At 39.1% G+C, this 21,504-nt stretch overlaps 1 protein-coding gene across 2 annotated transcripts in view; it reads right to left on the bottom strand.

Moving 5' to 3' along the window:
* MEIKIN (meiotic kinetochore factor) overlaps window positions 1-21,504 on the bottom strand; it is a 128,007-nt gene that overhangs the window by 13,415 nt on the left and 93,088 nt on the right. For both annotated transcript variants that reach the window (XM_024247389.3, XM_054555918.1), the window contains one exon: window positions 161-284. In XM_024247389.3, coding sequence (XP_024103157.1) covers window positions 161-284 — 124 coding nt within the window. The remainder of the gene's footprint in view (window positions 1-160; window positions 285-21,504) is intronic.

Here is a 21,504-nt window from a genome sequence, read left to right on the forward strand (position 1 = left end):
CCACCCCTGACCAGGCTTTTATAATTTTACCATTTCCACTTTCTGCAAGAACTCTTAGAATACAATTTATAGCTGAATTTCCTGTGTACATAAGGCATTTTTAATGAAAAAAATGTTTTATATCATCCAGAAAGTATGCTCTGCATTCATACTACAGTACCTTGAGGGATATCCTTAGGAAGAGAATATTTCTTCTTCTTTACAATAACACCTTTATTTTTCACTTGTCTAGTTCCTGGTGATGTTCTAATAATACAACATATTTCTGATGCATTTGCAGGAAACTGGAAAAGAAAAAAAGCAGATATTGCATAATTTCTCCAAATACTACATTTGGATGTTGCTTTATTTCAAATGCAACTAGTCTTAATATCTGTATTTCTTAGATATTAATAACAGCAAGCATTTATTAAATGCTTACTCCACTCCTAACAGTAATTGGTTTTAAAACATATGTTCATTTAATATTCACAAGAACCAAGCAAGGCAGATTATATTATCTCCATTTTATAAATGAGAAAACAGTTTCAGAGAGATTGACTTACTTAAGGATAGAGAGTAAGTAATGGTAGACCTGAGATTCAAGCATGCTGAAGTGGGAGAGAAAGTTTGCATGATTTATTGAGTTAAAACCCAAATTTAAATTTAACTGAGTTAAACACTAAATTCCTTGATTTTTTTTACCTCAGGTAATGCTGACAATTTCCCATCAGGCAGATAGTCTCCAGAATAAAAAAATACCCGCTGGGCACGGTGGCTCATGCCTGTAATTCCAATACCCTGGGGAGGCCAATGCAGGAGGATTCCTTGAGGCAGAGGCAGAGGTGGAGGCAGAGGCAGAGAGGGAGGGAGAGGAGGAGGGAGAGGGGGAGCGGGAGAGGGAGAGGAGGAGGGAAGAGGAGGGGGGAAAGGGAGGGAAGAGGAGGGGGGAAAGGAAGGAAAGAAATGCCATATCTTTCAGAAGTGACATATCTTGCTTTTTAGAATTCAGAAGCAGAGATGTATTTATCCAGGGCTTCTGTTATTTTAAATAAAGTCTATATAGAAACTTCTTATGTGTTTTTTTTGTTTGTTTTTTTTTTTTGAGACAGGGTCTCATTCTGTTGCCCGGGCTGGAGTGCAGTGGTGTGATCTCGGCTCAAAGCAACCTCTGCCTCCCAAGTTCAAGTGATTTTCATACCTCAGACTCCCAAGTAGCTGAAACTACAGGCATGCGCCACTACATCCAGCTAATTTTTATGTTTTTAGTAGAGACAGTGTTTCACCATGTTGGCCAGGCTGGTCTCTAACTTCTGACCTCAGGTGATCTGCCTGCCTCGGCCTCCCAAAGTGCTGGGATTACAGGAGTGAGCCACCGTACCTGGCCAGAAACTTCTTATGTAAATTTTAAAAAATCTTTTTTAAGTTTTGTAAGTACATAGTAGGTATATATATTTATGCAGTACATGAGATGTTTTGGTACAGACATGATATGCATAATAATCACATCTATGGAAAATCGGGTATCCGTATCCTCAAGCATTTATCCTTTGCATTACAAACAATCCAATTAGTTATTTTTAAATGTACAATGTTAAATACCAGACTTTTATAATTTTACTGTTTCCAATTTGTGCAAGAACTCTTAGAATATAATTCATAACTGAATTTCCTGTGTACATAAGGCAATTTCCTATAGGGTCAGCAAATACTAGGTCTTATTCATTCTTTCTATTGTTTTGTACCCATTAACCATCCCCACCTCCCCCCAGCAACCCCCACCCCAAGCACCCAGCTATCTTTCCCAGTGTCTGGTAACCATCCTTTTATTCTCTATCTCCACGAGTTCAATTGTTTTGATTTTTAGATCCCACATATAAGTAAGAACAAGTGATATTAGTCTTTCTGTACAGGGCTTATTTCCCTTAACATAATGACCCCCAATTCCATCCATGTTGTTGCAAATGACAGGATCTCATTCCTTTTCATGGCTGAATAGTACTCCATTGTGTATAAGTATCACATTTTGTTTATCCGTTCATCTGTGGATGGACACTTAGGTTGCTTTCAAATCTTGGCTATCGTGAACAGTGCTACAACAAACATGGGAGTGCAGATATATCTCTGATATACTGGTTTCCTTTCTTTTGGGTATATACCCAGCAGTGGGATTGCTGGATCACATGGTAGCTCTATTTCTAGTTTGTTTGTTTGTTTCCCCAAGACAGAGTCTCACTCTGTCGCCCACACTGGAGTGCAGTGGCGTGATCTTGGCTCACTGCAACCTCTACCTACCGGGTTCAAGCAATTCTCCTGCCTCAGCCTACCGAGTAGCTGGGATTACAGAAGCACACCACCATGCCTGGCTAATTTTTGTATTATCAGTAGAGATGGGGTTTCGCTACATTGGCCAGGCTGATCTCGAATTCCTGACCTCATGATCTGCCCACCTCGACCTCCCAAAGTGCTGGGATTACAGGCATGAGCCACCGTAGCTGGCCAATTTTTAGTTTTTTGAGGAACTTCCAAACAGTTCTCCATAGTGGCTGTACTAATTGACATTCCCACCAACAGTTTATAAGGGTTCCCTTTCTCCACATCCTCACTAGCAACTGTTATTGCCTGAGTTTTGGATAAAAGCCATTTTAACTGGGGTGACATAATATCTTATTGTACTTTTGATTTGCATTTCTCTGATCAGTGATATTGAACACTTTTTCATACACCTTTTTGTAATTTGTATGTCTCCTTTTGAGAATTACCTTTTAAAATCTTTTCCCCATTTTTGAACCAGATTATTAGATTTTTTCCTACAGAGATATTTAAGCCCCTTTTTCCTACAGAATTGTTTGAGCCCCTGGTTATTAATCCCTTGCCAGATGGGTAGTTTGCAAATATTTTCTCCCATTCTGTGGGTTGTCTCTTCACATTGTTGATTGTTTCCTTTGCTGTGCAGAAGCATTTTAACATGATGTGATCCTATTTGTCTATTTTTGCTTTGGTTGCCTGTGCTAATGGGGTATTATTCAATAAATATCTGCCCAATGTCCTAGAGTGTTTCTTCAATGTTTCCTTGTAGTAGTGTCATAGTCTGAGGTCTTAAAGTATTTAATCCATTTTAATTTTTGTATAAGGTAAAAGGTAAGGATCAACTTTCATTCTTCTGCATATGGATATCCAGTTTTCCCAGCATAATTTACTGTAGAGAATGTCTTTCCCCAATGTATGTCCTTGCTACCATTACGGAAAATGAACTCGCTGTAGATGTATGGATTTCTCTCTGGGTTCCCTATTCGGTTCCATTAGTCTATGTGTCTCTTTTTATGTCAGTACCATGTTGTTTTCATAGCTCTGTACTATAACTTGAAGTAACGCCATTCCTCCAGTTTTGTTCTTTTTTGCTCAGGATAGCTCTATTAGTCTGTTCTCACACTGCTATGAAAAAAATACCCAAAATTAGGTAACTTATAAAGGAAGGAGGTTTAATTGACTCACAGTTCCACATGGCTGGGAAGGCCTCAGGAAAGTTACAATCATGGTGAAAGGCACACCTCTTCACAGGATGGCAGAAGACAGAAAAGTGCCAAGCGAAGGGGGAAGCCCCTTATAAAACCATCAGATCTTGTGAAAACTCAATATCATCAGAACAGCATGAGGGAAACTGCCCCCATGATTCAATTATCTCCACCTGGTCCCACCTTTGACACGTGGGGATTACTACAATTCAAGGTGAGATTTGGGTGGGAACACAGAGACAAACCATATCAATAGCTTTGGCTATTCTGGATCTTTTGTGACTGCATATAAGTTTCAGAACTGTTTTTCGTATTTCTGTGAAGAATGTCATTGGTATCTTCATAGAAATTCCATTAAATTTGTACATTGCATTGAGTAGTATGGATATTTTTATGATACTGACTCTTCCAATCTATGAACATGAAATATATTTCCATTTTTTTGGTGTCCTCTCCAATTTCCTTCATGTTTTATAGTTTTCACTGTACAGATCTTTCACTTTTTTTGGTTAAGTAAATTCCTAGGTATTTATTTTACTTGTGGCTATTGTAAAAGGGATTACTTTTTAAATTTCTTTTTCAGATTGTTCACTGTTGGCATATAGAAATGCTACTGATTTTGGTATGTTAATTTTGTATCCTGCAACTTTCCTGAATTTATTTATCAGTTATAATAACTTTTTGGTGGAATCCTTAGGTTTTTCCAAGTATAAGATCATATCTGCAAACAAAGATAATTTAACTTCTTCCTTTCCAATTCAGAAGCCCTCTATTTCCTTCTCATGTCTGACTCCTCTAGCTAGGACTTCCAATACTGTGTTGAATAACTGGTGAAAGTGAGCATCCTTGTCTTGTTCCAGGTTTAAAAAGAAAGGCTTTCAGTTTTTTCTCATTCAGTATGATACTAGCTGTGCGTCTATCATGTATGGCTTTTATTATGTTTGACAGAGCAGAAGCACCATCATCTCAGACAAACACTGCCACTTTACGTTCCAGCTCCCTTTCTAGCCTCATGCATTTCAAGGAAATCATTTCTCTTCTAACTACAAGCCGCCAGAAAGAGCAGACAGTAAGACACAGATAAGACAGCTCCGGCACAAAGGGAGATGGGGGGAAAGTCTCTTGGGTAACTGCCAAACTTCACCCTCATACAATGGGCCCCAGTAAAACAGTGGGCCTTAATAGGCACATTCCTTTCCCTGCAGGTGCACTAAGATAGGGAAGCTAAAAGCAGACTGGGGGTGGAGGGGGAGGTGGTGGGTGGGTATGCCCGCAGCTGCAGAAAGATATATGGGAACAGACACACAACTCTCCCTCCCAGATAAGCACAACAGGCCAGCCATGGTGGCTCCTGCCTGTTATCCCAGCACTTTGAGAGGCCAAGGTGGGAGGATCAGTTGACATCAGGAGTTCAAGACCAGCCTAGCCAACATGGTGAAACCCCATCTCTACTAAAAATAGAAAAATTAGCCAGGCATGGTGGTGTGTGCCTGTAATCCCAGCTACTCTGGAGGCTGAGGCAAGAGAATTGCTTGAACCCCTGAGGTGGAGGTTCACTTCCAGCCTGCGTGACAGAGCTAGAAGCTAGACTCCATCAAAAAAAAAAAAAAAAAGCAAGCACAACAAAGAGACATAGAAGCAGTCCAAGCTTCTAATAAACTCTCCCACTCTGAATTCTTAAAAACTCTTAGTCTGTAAGAGAGTGTGCCTCTGATCTAACTCGGCCAGAAGGCTCCTCTCAGGTTTGTTTTCTCTAAAATAAACCTGTCTTGACTGGCAAGCTACCTTTCTTGTTTCTTTCCTTTCTTTAATTCTTACAATGTTGAGATATGTTCCTTCTATGCCCAGTTTTTTGAGTGTTCTTATCATGAAGGGGTATTAAACTTTATCACATGCTTTTTCAGCATCAATTGATCATATGGATTTTGTCCTTCATTCTGTTGACACAATGTATCATGTTGATTGATTTGCATATGCTTAACCATCCTTGAATCCCTGGGATAAAACCTACTTTGTCATGATAAATGGTTTTTTTTTGTTGTTTTTTTTTTTTTTGAGATGGAGTCTCACTCTGTCGCCCAGGCTGGAGTACAGTGGTGTGTTCTCAGCTCACTGCAACCTCTGCCTCCCAGGTCCAAGTGATTCCCCTGCCTCAGCCTCCTGAGTAGATGGGATTACAGGCATGTGCCACCACGCTTGGTTAATTTTTTTGTATTTTTAGTAGAGACAGGGTTTCAGCATGTTGGCCAGGCTGGTCTCAAACTCCTGACCTCAGGTGATCTGCCTGCCTCAGCCTCCCAAAGTGCTGGGATTACAGACGTGAACCACCGTGCCTGGCTGATAAATGATCTTTTAAATGTATTGTTGAATTTGGTTTGCTACTATTTTGTTCAGGATTTTTCCATCAATATTCATCAGAGATACTGGTTTATAATTTTGTTTTTTTTTCATGTGTCTTTCTCTGGTTTTGGTATCAGGGTAATTCTGGCCTCACAGAATGAAAGTATTCCCTCCTCCATTTTTCAGAACAGTTTGAGTAGGATTGGTATTAGTTCTTCTTCAAATGTTTGGTAGAATTCAGCAGCAAAGCCATGAGGTCCCAGGCTTTTCTTTACTAGGAGACTATTATGGCTTCAATCACATTACTTGTATTGGTCTATACAGGTTTTTGATTGATGGTTCAATCTTTGTAGGTTCTATGTGTCTAGAAATTTATCCATTTCTTCTAAATTTTCCAAATTATTGGCATATAGTTGCTCATAGTGGACACTAATGATCCTTTGAATTTCTGTAGTATTCATTGTAATGTTCCTTCTTCATCTCTGATTTTATTTACTTGGGTCTTCTTTTTTTTGTTAGTCTGGCTAATGATTTGTCAATTTTGTTTATCTTTTCAAAATACCAACTTTTTGTTTTGTTGATCTTTTGTATGTTTCTTCAAATTCACTTATTTCTGTGCTGATCTTTATTATTTCTTTCCTTCTACTAATTTTGGGTTTGCTTTGCTCCTGCTTTTTCTAGTTCTTTAAGATGCGTCATTAGATTGCTTATTTGAAGTTTTTCCTCTTTTCTGATGTAGGCACTTACAGCTCTAAATTTCCATTAGTACTGCTTTTGCTGTATCCCATAGGTCTTGGAATGTTGTGTCTCCATTATTATTTGTTTCAATAATATTTTCAATTTCTTTCTTAATTTTTCACTGACCACTGGTCATTCAGGAGCACACTGTTTAAATTCCAGGTGTTTGTATAGTTTCCAAAATTCCTCATTATTGATTTTAAGTTTTACTCCATTGTGGTCAGGGTAGATGCTTGATATTGTTTCAATTTTTTGAGGGTTTTAAGACTCATTTTGTGACCCAACACATGGCCTGTCCTTTGAGAATGATTCATGCGTTGAGGAGAAAAATGTGTATTCTGAAGCCACTGGATAAAATGTTCTATAAATATCTATTAGGTCCATTTGTTCTACAGTGCAGATTAAGTCTGATGTTTCTTTGTTGATTTTCTGTCTGGGAGATCTGTCCAATGCTGAAAATGGGCTCTTTAAGTCTCTAGCTATTGTTATATTGAGGTCTGCCTTTTTTTTTTTTTTTTTTTTTTTTTTTTGCGAGACAAGATTCACTCTTTTGCTTTTGCCCAGGGTGGAATGCAGTGGTCCAAACACAGCTCACTGCAGCCTTAACCTCCTGGGATCAAGCAATCCTTCCACTTCAGCCTCATGTATAGCTGGTGCCACCATGCCTGGCTTTTTTTTTTTTTTTTTTGGAGACATGGGGTCTCACTTTGTTACCCAGGCTGGTCTCAAACTCCTGGGCTCAAGTGATCCTCCCACTTTGGCCTCCCAAAGTGCTAGGATTACAGACATGAGCCACCACACCCAAACTCTCTCTTTAGCTCTACTAATATTTGCTTTATATATCTGGGTGCTCCAGTGTTAGTTGCATATGTATTCACAATCATTATATGCTCTTACTGAACTGACCCCTTTATCTTTATGTAATAACCTGCTTTGTCTTTTCTTACAGCTTTTGTCTTTAAATCTGTTTTGTCTAAGTATAGCTACTGCTTTTTTTTTTGGTTTCTATTGGGATAAAATATCTTTTTCCATCCCTTTATTTTCATTTTGTGTGTATCTTTATAGCTGAAGTGTACTTCCTGTAGGCAACAGATCATTGGGTCTTGTTTTCCTTTTTTTAATCCATTCAGCCACTCTATGTCTTTTCATTGAAGAGTTTAGTCCATTTACATTCAATATTGTTATTGATAGTTAGGGACTTAACTGCTGCCATTTTATTATTTTTTTTCTGGTTGACTGACGGTCTTCTCTTTCTTTTTTTCTTTCTTTCTGTCTCCCTTTTAGTGAAGATGATTTGCTCTTGCAGTACACTTCAATTTCTTGCTTTTTATTTTTTGTGTATCTGTTGTATATTTTTTGATTTGAGGTTACCATGAGGCTTGCAAATATTATAACTAATTATTTTAAACTGATGACAACTTAACACTGATTTCATAAACATGCAAAAATAATATTAAAACTCTATAACTTTGTCCTCTTGCTTTTTAACTTTTTGTTTTTTCTCTTTATGTCTTACTGTACTGTCTATGTCTTGAAAAGTTGTAGTTATGATTTACTGGTTCACTGTTTAGTGTTTCTACTTAAGTCAAGAGAAGTTTACACACTGTGATAACAATGTTATACTATTCTGTTTTTATACTATTCTGTGCTTACTATTACCAGTGAGTTTTCTACCTTTAGATGATTTCTTATTGTTTATTAACATCCTTTTCTTTCAGAATGAAGAAATCCCTTTAGCATTTCCTATAGGACAAGTCGGGTGTTGATGAAATCCCTCAGCTTTTGTTTGTGTATGGAGATCTCTATTTCTGCTTCATGCTTAAAGGATTTTTTTTTTTTTTTTTTGCCAGATATACTATTCTAGGGTAAAAGTTGTTTTCCTTCAGCACTTTAAATATGTCATGCCACTCTCTCCTGGCCTGTAAGGTTTCTACTGTAAAGTCTGCTGACAGATGTATTACAGCTCCATTTTACGTTGTTTCTTTTCTTGCTGCTTTTAGGATCTTTTCTCTATCCTTGACCTTTCAGAGTTTGATTATTAAATGCTTTGAGGTAGTCTTCAGATTAAATCTGCTTGGTGCTCTACAAACTTCTTGTCCTTGGATATTCATATTTTTCTCTATGATTGGGAAGTTCTCTGTTATTATCACTTTGAATAAACTTTCTACCCTATCTCTTTCTCCACCTCCTCTTTAAGACCAATAACTCTTGGGTTTGCCCTTCTGAAGATATTTTCTAGATTTCGTAGGTGTGCTTCATTCTTTATTCTTTCTTCTTTTGTCTCCTCTGTCTTTTCAAATAGCCAGTCTTAAGCTCACTAATTCTTTCTTCTGCTTGATCAGTTCTGCTGTTAAGAGACTCTGATGCATTCTTAAGTATGCCAAATTGCAGTTTCAACTCCAGGATTTCTGCTTGATTCTTTTTAAGTATTTGAATGCCTTTGTCTAATTTATCTGATAGAATTCTAAATTCCTTCTCTATGTTATCTTGAATTTCTTTGAATTTCCTCAAAACAACTATTTTGAATTCTCTGTCTGAAAGGACATATATCTCTGTTCTCCAGGATTGGTCCCTGGTGCCTTATTTAGATCCAGTGGGGTCATGTTCTCCTTGATGATGCTGGTGCTTATAGATGTTCATCAGTGTATGGGCATTCAAGAATTAGGTATTTATTGTAGTCTTAACAGTCTGGATTTGTTTATGCCTGTCCTTCTCGGGAAGGCTTCTTAAGTATTCCAAGGGACTTGGGCCCCAAGCCTAGTAACACTGGTTTTTGCAGACTTGTAGCAGTACCACCTTGGTAGTGTTGGATAAGACTTGTAGCAGTACCACCTTGGTAGTACCACCTTGGTAGTGTTGGATAATATCTGGAAAAATTACCTGGATTCCTAGGCAGAGACTCCTGTTCTTTTCCCTTACTTTCTCCTAAACACATGGAATCTCTATCTCTCTTTGCTGAGCCACCTGGAACTGAGGGTATGGTGATGCAAGCACCCCTGTGACCACCACCAATGGGACTGAGCTGGGTCAGACCGGAAGCCAGCACAGCGTTAGACCTTGCCCGTGGCCTTTCCCTCCAGTGTGGTGAGTTCCCTCAGGCCCCAGGTTCTCAGGGATGAACAAGCAACCAAAAACTATCAGGAATAAAATGCAGGCCAGGTGCGGTGGCTCACACTTGTAATCCCAGCACTTTGGGAGGCCAAAGTGGGAGGATCACTTGAGGCCAGGAGTTCAAGACCAGCCTAGGCAGCATAATGAGACCTGACTCCAAAAAAAAAAAATAGAAAACTTAGCCAGGTGTGGTGGTCCACACCTGCAGCCATAGCTACTCAGGAGGCTGAGACAGGAGAATCACTTGAGCCCAAGAGTTGAAGGTTACTGTGAGATATAATCCCACTACTGCACTCCAGCCTAGGTAACAGAGAGAGACATCAAGAGACATCCTGTCTTAAAACAAAACAAAACAAAACAACCCAAAAAAACAAAACAATAACCAGGAATGGAAAGAAGATTTGAAAAAGAAACAACCAGAATTTCTTGAAATGAAAAAGTTTCTGAAATAAAAAATTCAGTGAAAGGCTTAAGAAGCAGAGTAGATAAAGAAAGAATTACTAAAGAAATTGCCCAGACTATAACAAATAAATGAAAAATATTGAAGAGAGGTTGAACGACATGGAGGATAGAATGAAGCCTAACATATAACTACCATTCCAGAGAGAATGTAATAAATAATAGCTGAAGATTTTCCCAAATTAATGAAAGACATGAATCCACAGATTTAGGAAGCCCAATTCCAAGAAAAAATAGAATTTACAAAGAACAGCAAACAAAATTAATAATCAAGCCAGGTGCAGTGGCTTACATCTGTAAACCCAGTACTTTGAGAGGCTGAGGTGAGAGGATCACTTGATTCCAGGAGTTCAAAACCAACCTGGGTAATATAGGGAGACTTCATTTTACTGAAAAAAAAAAAAAGGAAGAAGCTGGGCATGGTGGCATGCATCTGTAGTCCCAGCTACTCAAGAGGCTAAGGTGGGAGGATCACTTGAACCCAGGAGGTCAAGGATACAGTGATCCATGATCTTACCACTGCACTCCAGCCTGGGTGACAGAGTGAGACCCTGTCTTAAAAAATAATAATCATCATCATCCACTTATGTACACATTCCAGTAAAATTATAGCACACCCCAAACAAAGAGACCTTAACAAAATCCAGAAAGAAAAGATATATGTGTCAGGCCCCAAGACCACCCTCAGGCTCAGTGATTTGCTAGGACTCATAGGATTCAGAAAAGCTGTTATACTCAGGGTTACAGTTTATTACAGCAAAAGGATACAGATTAAAATTGGCAAAGGGAAAAGACACAGGGCCAAGACAAGGAGCAGTTGTCCTCCAGTGGAGTCACATGGTCAGCACTTAATTCTCCCATGTGCAAAGAGGAAGCTCAGTGAGCCTTGAGGTCAGGGTTTCTATTTGGGGTCAGTCACAAAGGCATGTAGTTCCTTCATGACAGACCTCAGCTACTCAGCCCCCAGAGGTCAAACAGACATAGTGTGGACCAAAACCTCAGGCCTCAAAAACAAGTATTTACCATAAACCACATTGTTTGCATAAACTATCTGGCAAGGCCCAAGACCTCAAGCATACAGACATTCCTAAGAAGCAGAATACTCCAAGGACTCAGAGGTTATCTCCCAGGAGCCTGGCCACAGGACAGTCCTAAGGACCTTGGGAATGTGCAAGCCTGCTGAGTTAACCCTTTCCTGCATACATATACTTTACAAAGCAATGACAATTATACTATTAGGACAACTGTAACTGCCACATGTAAGTCAAAAGACAGTGGAATGACACCATCAAAGAGCAGAGAGAAAATGACTGTCAACTTAGAAATGTGTACCAAGAAAAACTATCTTTCAAGAATAAAGGCAAATTAAAGGCATTGTTTTAAAACTAACGCAATCTACCACCAAAGACCTTCACTAAATAAACTAATCTAAATGGTGAATTTTTCTTGTTTTCTTTTTATTTTTTTTTTTACTAGAGATGGGATCTTGCTATATTGCTCAGGCTGGTCTTGGACTCCTGGGCTCAGGCAATCCTCCCACCTTGGCCTCCCAAAGTGCTGGGATTACAAGCATGAGTCACTGTGCCTGGCCTAAATGGTGAATTTCAAAATGAAGAAAAATGATCTGAGATGGCTGTCCTAAGAGGCAAGAATAAAAGGTTAGTAAATTTAAATATATGTAATATAAACAAACATTGTCTAAATAATAGCAATAATGCTGATTATTATAATTTGGGGTTAAAGAAAAGACAGAACCAAAATACTGTAAAACAAAAATATATAAGTTGGGAGTGGATGATTGAACTTAAAAGTATTGTAAGGTCCTTATATTTTTTGCCAACAAAGTTGAGTTATTGTTTATTTTTAGACATTACTAACTTAAATATACCTCGTAAAATTTCAAGAGTAGCCATGATTGATAGGGTTTGGCTCTGTATCCCACCCAAATCTCATCTTGAATTATAACCTAAATTATAATCCCATGTTGGAAGAGGGACCTAGTGAGAGGTGACTGGATCCTGGAGGCAGTTTCCCCCATGCTGTTCTTGTGATAGTTAATGAGTTCTCACGAGATTTGGCTGATAAGTGTCTGGCACTTCCCCTGCGCTCTCTCTTTCCTGCCACCTTGTGAAGAAGGTACCTGCTTCCCCTTCACCTTCCACCATGATTGTAAGTTTCCTAAGGCCTCCCCAGCCATGCAGAACAGTGAGTCAATTAAACTTCTTTCCTTTATAAATTACCTGGTCTCAGGTAGTATCCTTATAGCAGTGTGAGAATGGACTAATACAATGATAAGAAACAAAATAGAAAGTATTAGTTTCAAATCAGTAGGGGAAAGAAGTGAAATGGAAAAAGTTAATTTTTTAAAAAATTTTTAAGAGTTTCACCGTGCTGCCCAGGTTAGAATGACACAATCATGGCTTACTGCAGCCTCAAACTCCTGGGTTCAAGTGATCCTCCCATCTCAGCCTTCTGAGTAGCTAGGACTACAGGCATGTGCCACAATGCCTGGCTAATTATTTTTCCTTTTGTAAAGACAGGGTCTCTCTATGTTGACCAGGCTGGTTTTGAACTCCTGGCCTCAAGCAATCCTCCAGTTTTAGGCTCCCAAAGTGCTGAGATTACAAGTGTGAGCCATCATGACCAGCCAAAATTGTTTTTTCAATGAATCAAAAATTGTTAAGAAGAAAAGGGAGGCATACAAAAAAAACTGGATGAAAGGAAATAATAATTATCGTCACAGAAACAAGTCCAAATGTATCAATAATCACAGTACATATAAGTGGACTAAATTTGAAAGTTAAAAGACAGAGCTTGTCAAACTGGAAAGCTATTTACAAGAGACCTACCATAAACATAAGGCTATGAGAAGGTTGAAAATAAAAGGGTAGAAAAAGATATACCAAGGAAATATGTAAAGAAAAGTGGGATAACTATATAGCAGACAAAACAGAATTCAAGACAAAAGAAAACATTATTAGAAACAGGAAGGCTTGCTAAAGAATGAAAACAGGTTCAGTTCACTAGAAAAACATAACAATCATAAAAATGCATGGAATAAATAAAAGAGCTTTAAAATACACAAAGCAAAAATGTACAGATCTATAGGAAGAAAGTAATAAATCTACCATCATAATAGTGGCTAATTTCAACACATTCCTCTATGTTATTGATGGCTTAAATGATAAGCTATTAGGAAAGATAGAGAAATATTGAAAAACAGAATTAACAAGTTTTATTTAATTGACATATGGAGAATTTACCTATCAACAATTACAGAATAAACATTACTTTCAAACACATGCAACATATAATAAAAATTGACCATGTATTAGGCTGTACTGCACCTATCAATAAATTTCAAAATAATTTGCCAGGCATGGTGGTGCATGACTGTGGTCCCAGCTACTCAGGATGGCTGAGGTGGGAAGATCACTTGAGCCCAGGAGTTTGAGGCCGTGAACATGCCACTGCACTCCAGCCTGGGTGACAGAGCAAGACCCTGTCTCAAAAAAAATAAATAAATAAAAATAAAAAATAAAGATTAGAAGATGTAGTAACCATGAAATAGTGAAGTACCCAGAGAACAAAAAAGAGCTCCTATACATTAAAAACATTATTGCATAGTACAAAAGCTTTAATATAAGATTTGTTTTGAGACACATCTGGCTCTGTCGCCCAGGCTGGAATGCAGTGGCACGATCTCAGGATCTTGGCTCACTGCAATCTCTGCCCCTCTCCGGGTTCAAGTCATCCTCACACCTCAGCCTCCTGAGTAGCTGAGACTATAGGCACACACCATCATGCCCGGCTAATTTTTGTATTCTTTTTAGAGAGGGGATTTCACCATGTTGCCCAGGCTGGTCTTGAACTCCTGAGCTTAAGCGATTTGCCTGCCTTTGACCTCCCAAAGTGCTGGGATTACAGGCGTGAGCCACTATGCCTGGCCTAATATAAGATCTGGAAGATAAAATTGAGGAAATCTTCCAGAGAGTAGAACAAAATAACAAAAGGTTCTTAGAAGAAGATAGGAAGATGAGAAGGCCAATACAGGAAGCCCAATCTCCATACAACAGATGCTCAAAAAAAGAAAGAAGTAGAGATTATCAATAAAATGATTTTTAAAATTTCCCCAAACCAAGGTGCTTATTTTTCCAAATTAAAAGAATCCACCATGTTCTACCACATTACATAGAAAAAGACTCATTAAAGCACATTTCAAAGAATCCATACCAGGTATGCAACACTTTCTCTGACCATGATGTAATTAAGTTGGAAGTGAACAACAAATATATGTTAAAAGTCTTCATGTACTCAGAATTTCTAAAATCCACATTTCTAAGGAACTCCTGGGTCAAACAAAAAGTCATAATGGAATTTAAAACTACATAAACACAAATAATACTGAAATTATAACCTATCAAACTTGTTGGATAAAGCTAAACCAGTACTAAGCAATGTATAAAATAAGCTGAAAGAAAATAGAAGGAAAAAGTCAATAAAAATAAAAGCAGAAACCACTGAAGCACATCATCATAAAATATCAGAATACAAGGGACAAGGAGAAGATCCCTCTAGCTACCACAGAGAAATAGTTGATCATTATAAAGGAGCAAAAATCAACATGGCTTCTCAAAGCAACACTGGAAGCTAGAACTATAATAAAGTTATGCTGAAAAAATTATAAAGAAAATTATTTCCACCTAAAATTCTAGCCAACTTAAATAATCAATCAAATATGAAGATGAAATAAAAACATTTTCGGTCATGGAAAGTCTCAAACAATTTCTATAACATGTACCCTTTCATAGGAAGCCAATGGAAGATTAGCTCCTAAACTAAGGCAAAAAGAGAAAGCCATGGGATGGGGAAAACAGAAGATTGGCAAAGTGAGTTCCCAGGATGATGGTACGAGGAGATCCTAGGATGGGGCACAGAGGGCAATAGCACCCTACAGGAGAACAGATAAGAATGCTCTAGGAGAGACTTCCTTAGTAAATTGAAATTTGTGGTAAATTTGGTGAATCTGAAGATCTAGAGAGGCAATATAGGCAATCGGCAAAGAGTTTAGGAGGGACTAAACAGAAAAATAAAAAAATAAGTGTTATGGGTTGAATTGTGTTCTCCTCCCAAAAAATATGTTGAAGTCCTAACCCCCAGTACTTGTGAAGGTGACCTTATTTGGAAATAGGGTCTCTGCAGACTTAATCAAGTTAAGATCACAAAGACAAAGGGGGAAGACAGTCATGTGAAGATGGGAGGTAGATATTGGAGTTATGCTGCCACAAGCCAAGAAATGTCTGAGTTTAACAGAAGATAGAAGAAAGTACCTCCCCTAATGGCTGTGGAGGAAGCATGGCCCTGCCAACACCTTGATTTCAGATTTCTGTTGTTTTAAGAAGCCACCTAGTTTGTGGTTCTTTGTTACAGCATCTTTAAAGCATCTTTAAAGCATTAACATAAGAAGTAAACTCTAGGAGAAACACACAAAAAAGTGGTCACAATTTACCATATGCCATAAATTGGGTAGAATCTCCACTGATTTTAAGATTTATGAGACTGGGCACAGTGACTCATGCCTGTAATACCAGCACTTTGAGAGGCTGAGGTGAGCAGATCGCTTGATCACAGGAGTTTGAGATCAGCCTAGGCAATGTGGTGAAACCCCATCTCTACAATAAAAAAAAAACATACAAAAATTATCCAGGTGTGCTGACACATGCCTGTAGTCCCAGCTACTTGAGAGGCTGAGGCAAGAGGATCAATTGAGCCTGGGAGGTCAAGGCTACAGTGAGCCATTATCGTGCCACTGCACTCCAGCCTGGGCAACAGAGTGAGATCCTGTCTGAAAGAAAAAGATTTATGAAACAGAAAACAAAACAAACAAAAAAAACCTTAAAGACTATTTGCATTACAAAAGAAAGTAAATGAAACTAGGCAATGATTGAAGATATAACAGAAAATGAGTTTAACACATTTTCAAAAGAAAAATATCTGCTCAGCAAGATTCTCATCTTCCTTTTGGTTATAAACTTTGTCACCTGACCTCAGAAGTAAGCAAGTGACCCAGGATTAGCCAATTATAGTTTACCATTTCCCTGGCAATGACAATTGGTCCAAAATGTAGGCATGTGAAACAGTCAAAGCTAACTGGAGCCCTTAACCAGAACTGAAAAACATACACACCTAGAAAGAAAGCTCTCCCCTTCAATCTAGACTGTGACAAAGTAAGCCACAAGAGGTGAGTGGAAGTCTGTTTCTTGGGTGGAAGCCCAAGAAAATGAAGCCAATCAAAGATAGGTTAAGATTTTAAAAACAAGAACAAACAAAACCTACAAATCTGAGGAGGACTTTGGTTTTTTTTTTTTGTTTTTTTTTAGACAGAGTCTCACTCTGTCACCCAGGCTGGAGTGCAATGGCGTGATCTCAGCTCACTGCAACCTCTGCCTCCTTGGTTCAAGTGATTCTCCTGCCTCAGCCTCCCAAGTATCTGGGACTACAGGTGTGCGCCATTGCACCTGGCTAATTTTTGTATTTTTAGAAGAGACAGGGTTTCGCCATGTTGGCCAGGCTGGTCTTGAACTCCTGACCTTTGGTGATCCGCCTGCCTCAGCCTCCCAAAGTGCTGGGATTACAGGCATGAGTTGAAGAGGACTTTCTAACAAGATCCACTAAAGTTTGGATTCAACACTCTCCTTCCCATTTATATGAGTCAATAAATCCTCTTTTGGCCAGGCATGGTGGCTCACACCTGTAATTCCAACACTTTGGGAGGCCAAGGCAGTAGGACTGCTTGAGGTCAGGAGTTTGAGACCAGTCTGGGCAACAAAGTAAGACTGCTGTCTCAACAAAAAAAAAATTAAAAATTAGCCATCCGTGGTGCCACATGCTTGTAGTTCTAGCTACTCAGGAGGCTGAAGTGGGAGGATTGCTTAAGACCGGAAGTTTGAGATTACAGTGCACTATATCACACCACTGTATTCCAGCCTGGGTGACAAGAGCAACACTGTGTCTCAATCAATCAATCAATCAATCAATCAGGAAGTCAATAAATCCTCCTCCTACACTTTTTATTTTTGGCTTACATTATTTGAGTTTTTTTGTGATTGTAACTGTATTAGTATGTTTTCATGCTGCTGATAAAGACATACCTGAGACTGGGAAGAAAAAGAGGTTTAACTGAACTTACAGTGCCACATGGCTGGGGAGGCCTCAGAATCATGGCAGGAGGTGAAAGGCACTTCTTACACGGTAACAGCGAGATAAAATGAGGAAGAAAACAAATGCAGAAACCCCTGATAAATCCATCAGATCTTGTGAGGCTTATTCACTATCACAAGAACAGCATAGGAAAGACTGGCCCCCATGAGTCAATTATCTCCCCCTGGGTCCCTCCCATAACACAAGGGAATTCTGGGAGATACAATTTGAGATTTGGGTGGGGACACAGCCAAACCATATCATTCCACCCCTGGCCCCTCCAAATCTCATGTCCTCACATTTCAAAGCTAATCATGCCTTCCCAACAGTCCCCCAAAATCTTAACTCATTTCAGCCAAAAATCCACAGTCCAAAGTCTCATCTGAGACAAGGCAAGTCCCTTCCGCCTATGAGCCTCTGAAATCAAAAGCAACTAGTTACTTCCTAGATGCAATGGGGGTACAGGTATTGGGTAAATACAGCCATTCTAAATGGGAGAAATTGGCCAAAACAAACGAGTTACAGGGCCCATGCAAGTCTGAAATCCAGCAGGGCAGTCAAATTTTAATGCTCCAAAATGATCTTTTTTTGACTCCAGGTCTCACATCCAGGTCACACTGATCCAAAAGGTGGGTTCTCATGGTCTTGGACAGCTCCATCCCTGTGGCTTTGCAGGGTACAACCTCCCTCCTGGCTGCTTTCATGGGCTGGTGTTGAGTGTCTGTGGCTTTTCCAGGTGCACGGTGCAAGCTGTCAGTGGATCTACCATTCTGAGGTCTGGAGGACAGTGGCCCTTTTCTCACAGCTCCAGTAGGCAGTGCCTCAGCAGGGACTTTGTATGGGGACTCCAACCCCACATTTCCCTTCTGCACTGCCCTAGCAGTGAGAACCCCACCCTTGCAGCAAAATTCTGCCTGGGCATCCAGGCATTTCCATATAACTTTTTAACTCTAAGAGGAGGTTCCCAAACCTCAATTCTTGACTTCTGTGCACCCACAGGCTCAATACCATGTGGAAGCTGCCAAGCTTGAGGCTTGCATCATCTGAAGCCATGGCCCAAGCTCTGTGTTCACCCCTTTCAGCCAGAGCTAGAGCGGCGAGGATGCAGGGCACCAAGTCTCTAGGCTGCACATAGCACGGGGATCCTGGACCTGGCCCAGAAAACCACTTCTTCCTCCTAGGCCTCCAGGCCTGTGATGGGAGGGGCTGCCATGGAGACCTCTGACATGCCCTGGAGACATTTTCCCCATTGTCTTGGGGATTAACATTTGGATCCTCATTACTTATGCAAATTTCTGCAGCCAGCTTGAATTTCTCCTCAGAGAATGAGATTTTCCTTTCTATCAAACTGTAAGGCTGCAAAATTTTCAAACTTTTATGCCCTGTTTCTCTTTTAAAACAGAATGCTTTTAATAGCACCCAAGTCACCTCCTGAATGCTTTGCTGCTTAGAAATTTCTTCTGCCAGATACCCTAAATCATCTCTCTCAAGTTCAAAGTTCCATAAATCTCTAGGGTAGGGGCAAAATGCTGCCAGTCTCCTTGCTAATTTGCTAAAACATAACAAGAGTCACCTTTGCTCTAGTTCCCAACAAGTTCCTCATCTCCATCTGAGACCACCTCAGCCTGGACCTTATTGTTTATATTACGATCAACATTTTTGTCAAAGCCATTCAACAAGTCTCTAGAAGGTTCCAAAGTTTCTCACATTTTCCTGTCTTCTTCTGAGCCCTCAAAACTGTTCCAACCTCTGCCTCATACCCAGTTCCAAAGTTGTTTCCACATTTTTGGTTTAATTGGACTAACAGTTCCACATGGCTTGGGAGGTCTCAGAATCATAACAGGAGGCGAAAGGCACTTCTTACATGGCAGCAGCAAGAGAAAATGAGGAAGAAGCAAATGTGGAAACCCCTGATAAACCCATCAGATCTTTTGAGGCTTATTCACTATCATGAGAATAGCATGGGAAAGACAAGCCCCCATGATTCAATTACCTCCCAATGGGTCCCTCCCAGACAACATATGGGAATTCTGGGACATACAATTCAAGTTGAGATTTGGGTGGGGACACAACCAAACCGTATCAGTAACCAAAGAAACCTCTGAAATATAACAATAAATTAATGTCTACCAAGTTCTAAGAAGAAAATGTTTGTAAAATGTTTATCTTTCCTTTGTTTCTACACAAAGATATTCTCAGATAATGAAAACTCCAAAAATTAATCACTGAATTCTTCATGAAAACCTTGTCTTCAGACACACTCTACCTACCTAAGAAATAAGTAAAAGTTAACAACTAAAAAACGAGAGAGCTATGATGAAAGATAACTGGTAGTGGATACTAAAACAAACAGTTTTACATGTTAATAATGGCTGTACAAAACTGACTGCAAATATTTTGGTTTGGAAGGAGAGGTGTACTAAGTGTCCACTGTATTTTATTTATAATCACCATTTTATTTTTTCCAGCTTTTCTCAGGTATAATTGACAAATAAAAATTGCATATATTCAAGGTGTACGTGATTTGATATACACATACATTGTGTAAGAAGTACCACAATCAAATTAACACATCCACCAACACACAGCTTCCCTTTTTTGTTTGTGGTAAGAACATTTCAAATATGTTCTCTTATTATATTTCAAGTAAACAATTCACTGTTATTAACTATAGCCACCATGCTGTACATTAGATTCCCAGAACATACACATTTTATAACTAAAAGTTGGTACCCTTTGACCAGCATCTCTCCATTTCCCCCAACCCCAGCCGCTGTCAACCACCATTCTACTCTCTGCTTCCGTGTGACATTTTTAGATTCCATATATAAGTGAGATCATACAGTATTTGTCATTATATGTCTGGCTTACTTCACTTAGTATACTGTCATCCAGGTTCATACATGTCACCCTTCTTCTTTTCTAATGGCTGATTGGCAAATGTATGTCACATTTTCTCTATCCATTAATCTGTCAATGGACACTTGTGTTGTTCCCATATCTTGACTATTGTAAATATTGCTGCAATAAACACAGGAGTGCAGATATCTCTTTGAGATACCAATTTCATTTCTTTTGAATATATACACAAAGTTGAAATTACTGGAACCTATATTTTTAATTTTTTGAGGAACCCCCATCCTTTTTTCCATAATAATGATACCAATTTAAATTCCTATCAGCAGTGTACAAGGGTTCCATTTCCCTACACTCTTGCCATACTTTTTAATCTGTTGCTTTTAAAATAAGCAGTTCTAACGGGTATGAGGTCATCTCTCATTGTAGTTTTGAATTTCCCTGATTAGTGATGTTGAGCTCTTCATATAAGTGTTGGCCATTTGTATGTCTTTTTTGGAGAAATGGCAATTCAGGTCCTTTGAGCATTTTTTAATCTAGCTATTTGGTTTTTTGCTAGAGTTTTGTGTTCCATATATATATGTATATATGGAACATATATATATGGAACATATATATATACGGAACATATATATATGGAACATATATATATATACGATATACGATATCAATTCTTCATCAGATATGTGGTTTGCAAATATTTTCTAACATTCCATAGGTGTGTCTTCATCATGTTGTTTTCTTTGCTGTACTGAAGCTTTTTTATTTGATGTAGTCCAGAATGTTTATATTTGCTTTTGTTGCCTGTGCTTTTGGTGTCATATCCAAGAAATCACTGCTAAGACCAATATCAAGAGGCTTTTTCCCTATCTTTTGTTTCAGGAGTTTTATTATGATTTCAGGTCTTACATTTAAGTCTTTAATCCATTTTGAGTTAATTTTTGTATATGGTGTACTTCTGGGCACTCTGCTCTGTTTCATTGGTGTATATATCTGTCTTTTTTTTGTTTTTTGAGATGGAGTCTCACTCTGTTGCCCAGGCTGGAGTGCAGTGGTGCCATCTCGGCTCATTGCAAGTTCCACCTCCCGAGTTCATGCCATTCTTCTGCCTCAGCCTCCTGAGTAGCTGGGACTACAGGTGCCTGCCACCATGCCCGGCTAATTTTTTGTATTTTTAGTAGAGACGGGGTTTCACTGTGTTAACCAGGATGGTCTCGATCTCCCGACCTCGTGATCCACCTGCCTCGGCCTCCCAAAGTGCTGGGATTACAGGCATGAGCCACTGTGCCCAGCCATGTCTGTCTTT

The sequence above is a fragment of the Pongo abelii genome, chromosome 4 (genome assembly GCF_028885655.2).
Source record: "Pongo abelii isolate AG06213 chromosome 4, NHGRI_mPonAbe1-v2.0_pri, whole genome shotgun sequence".
NCBI lineage: Eukaryota > Metazoa > Chordata > Mammalia > Primates > Hominidae > Pongo > Pongo abelii.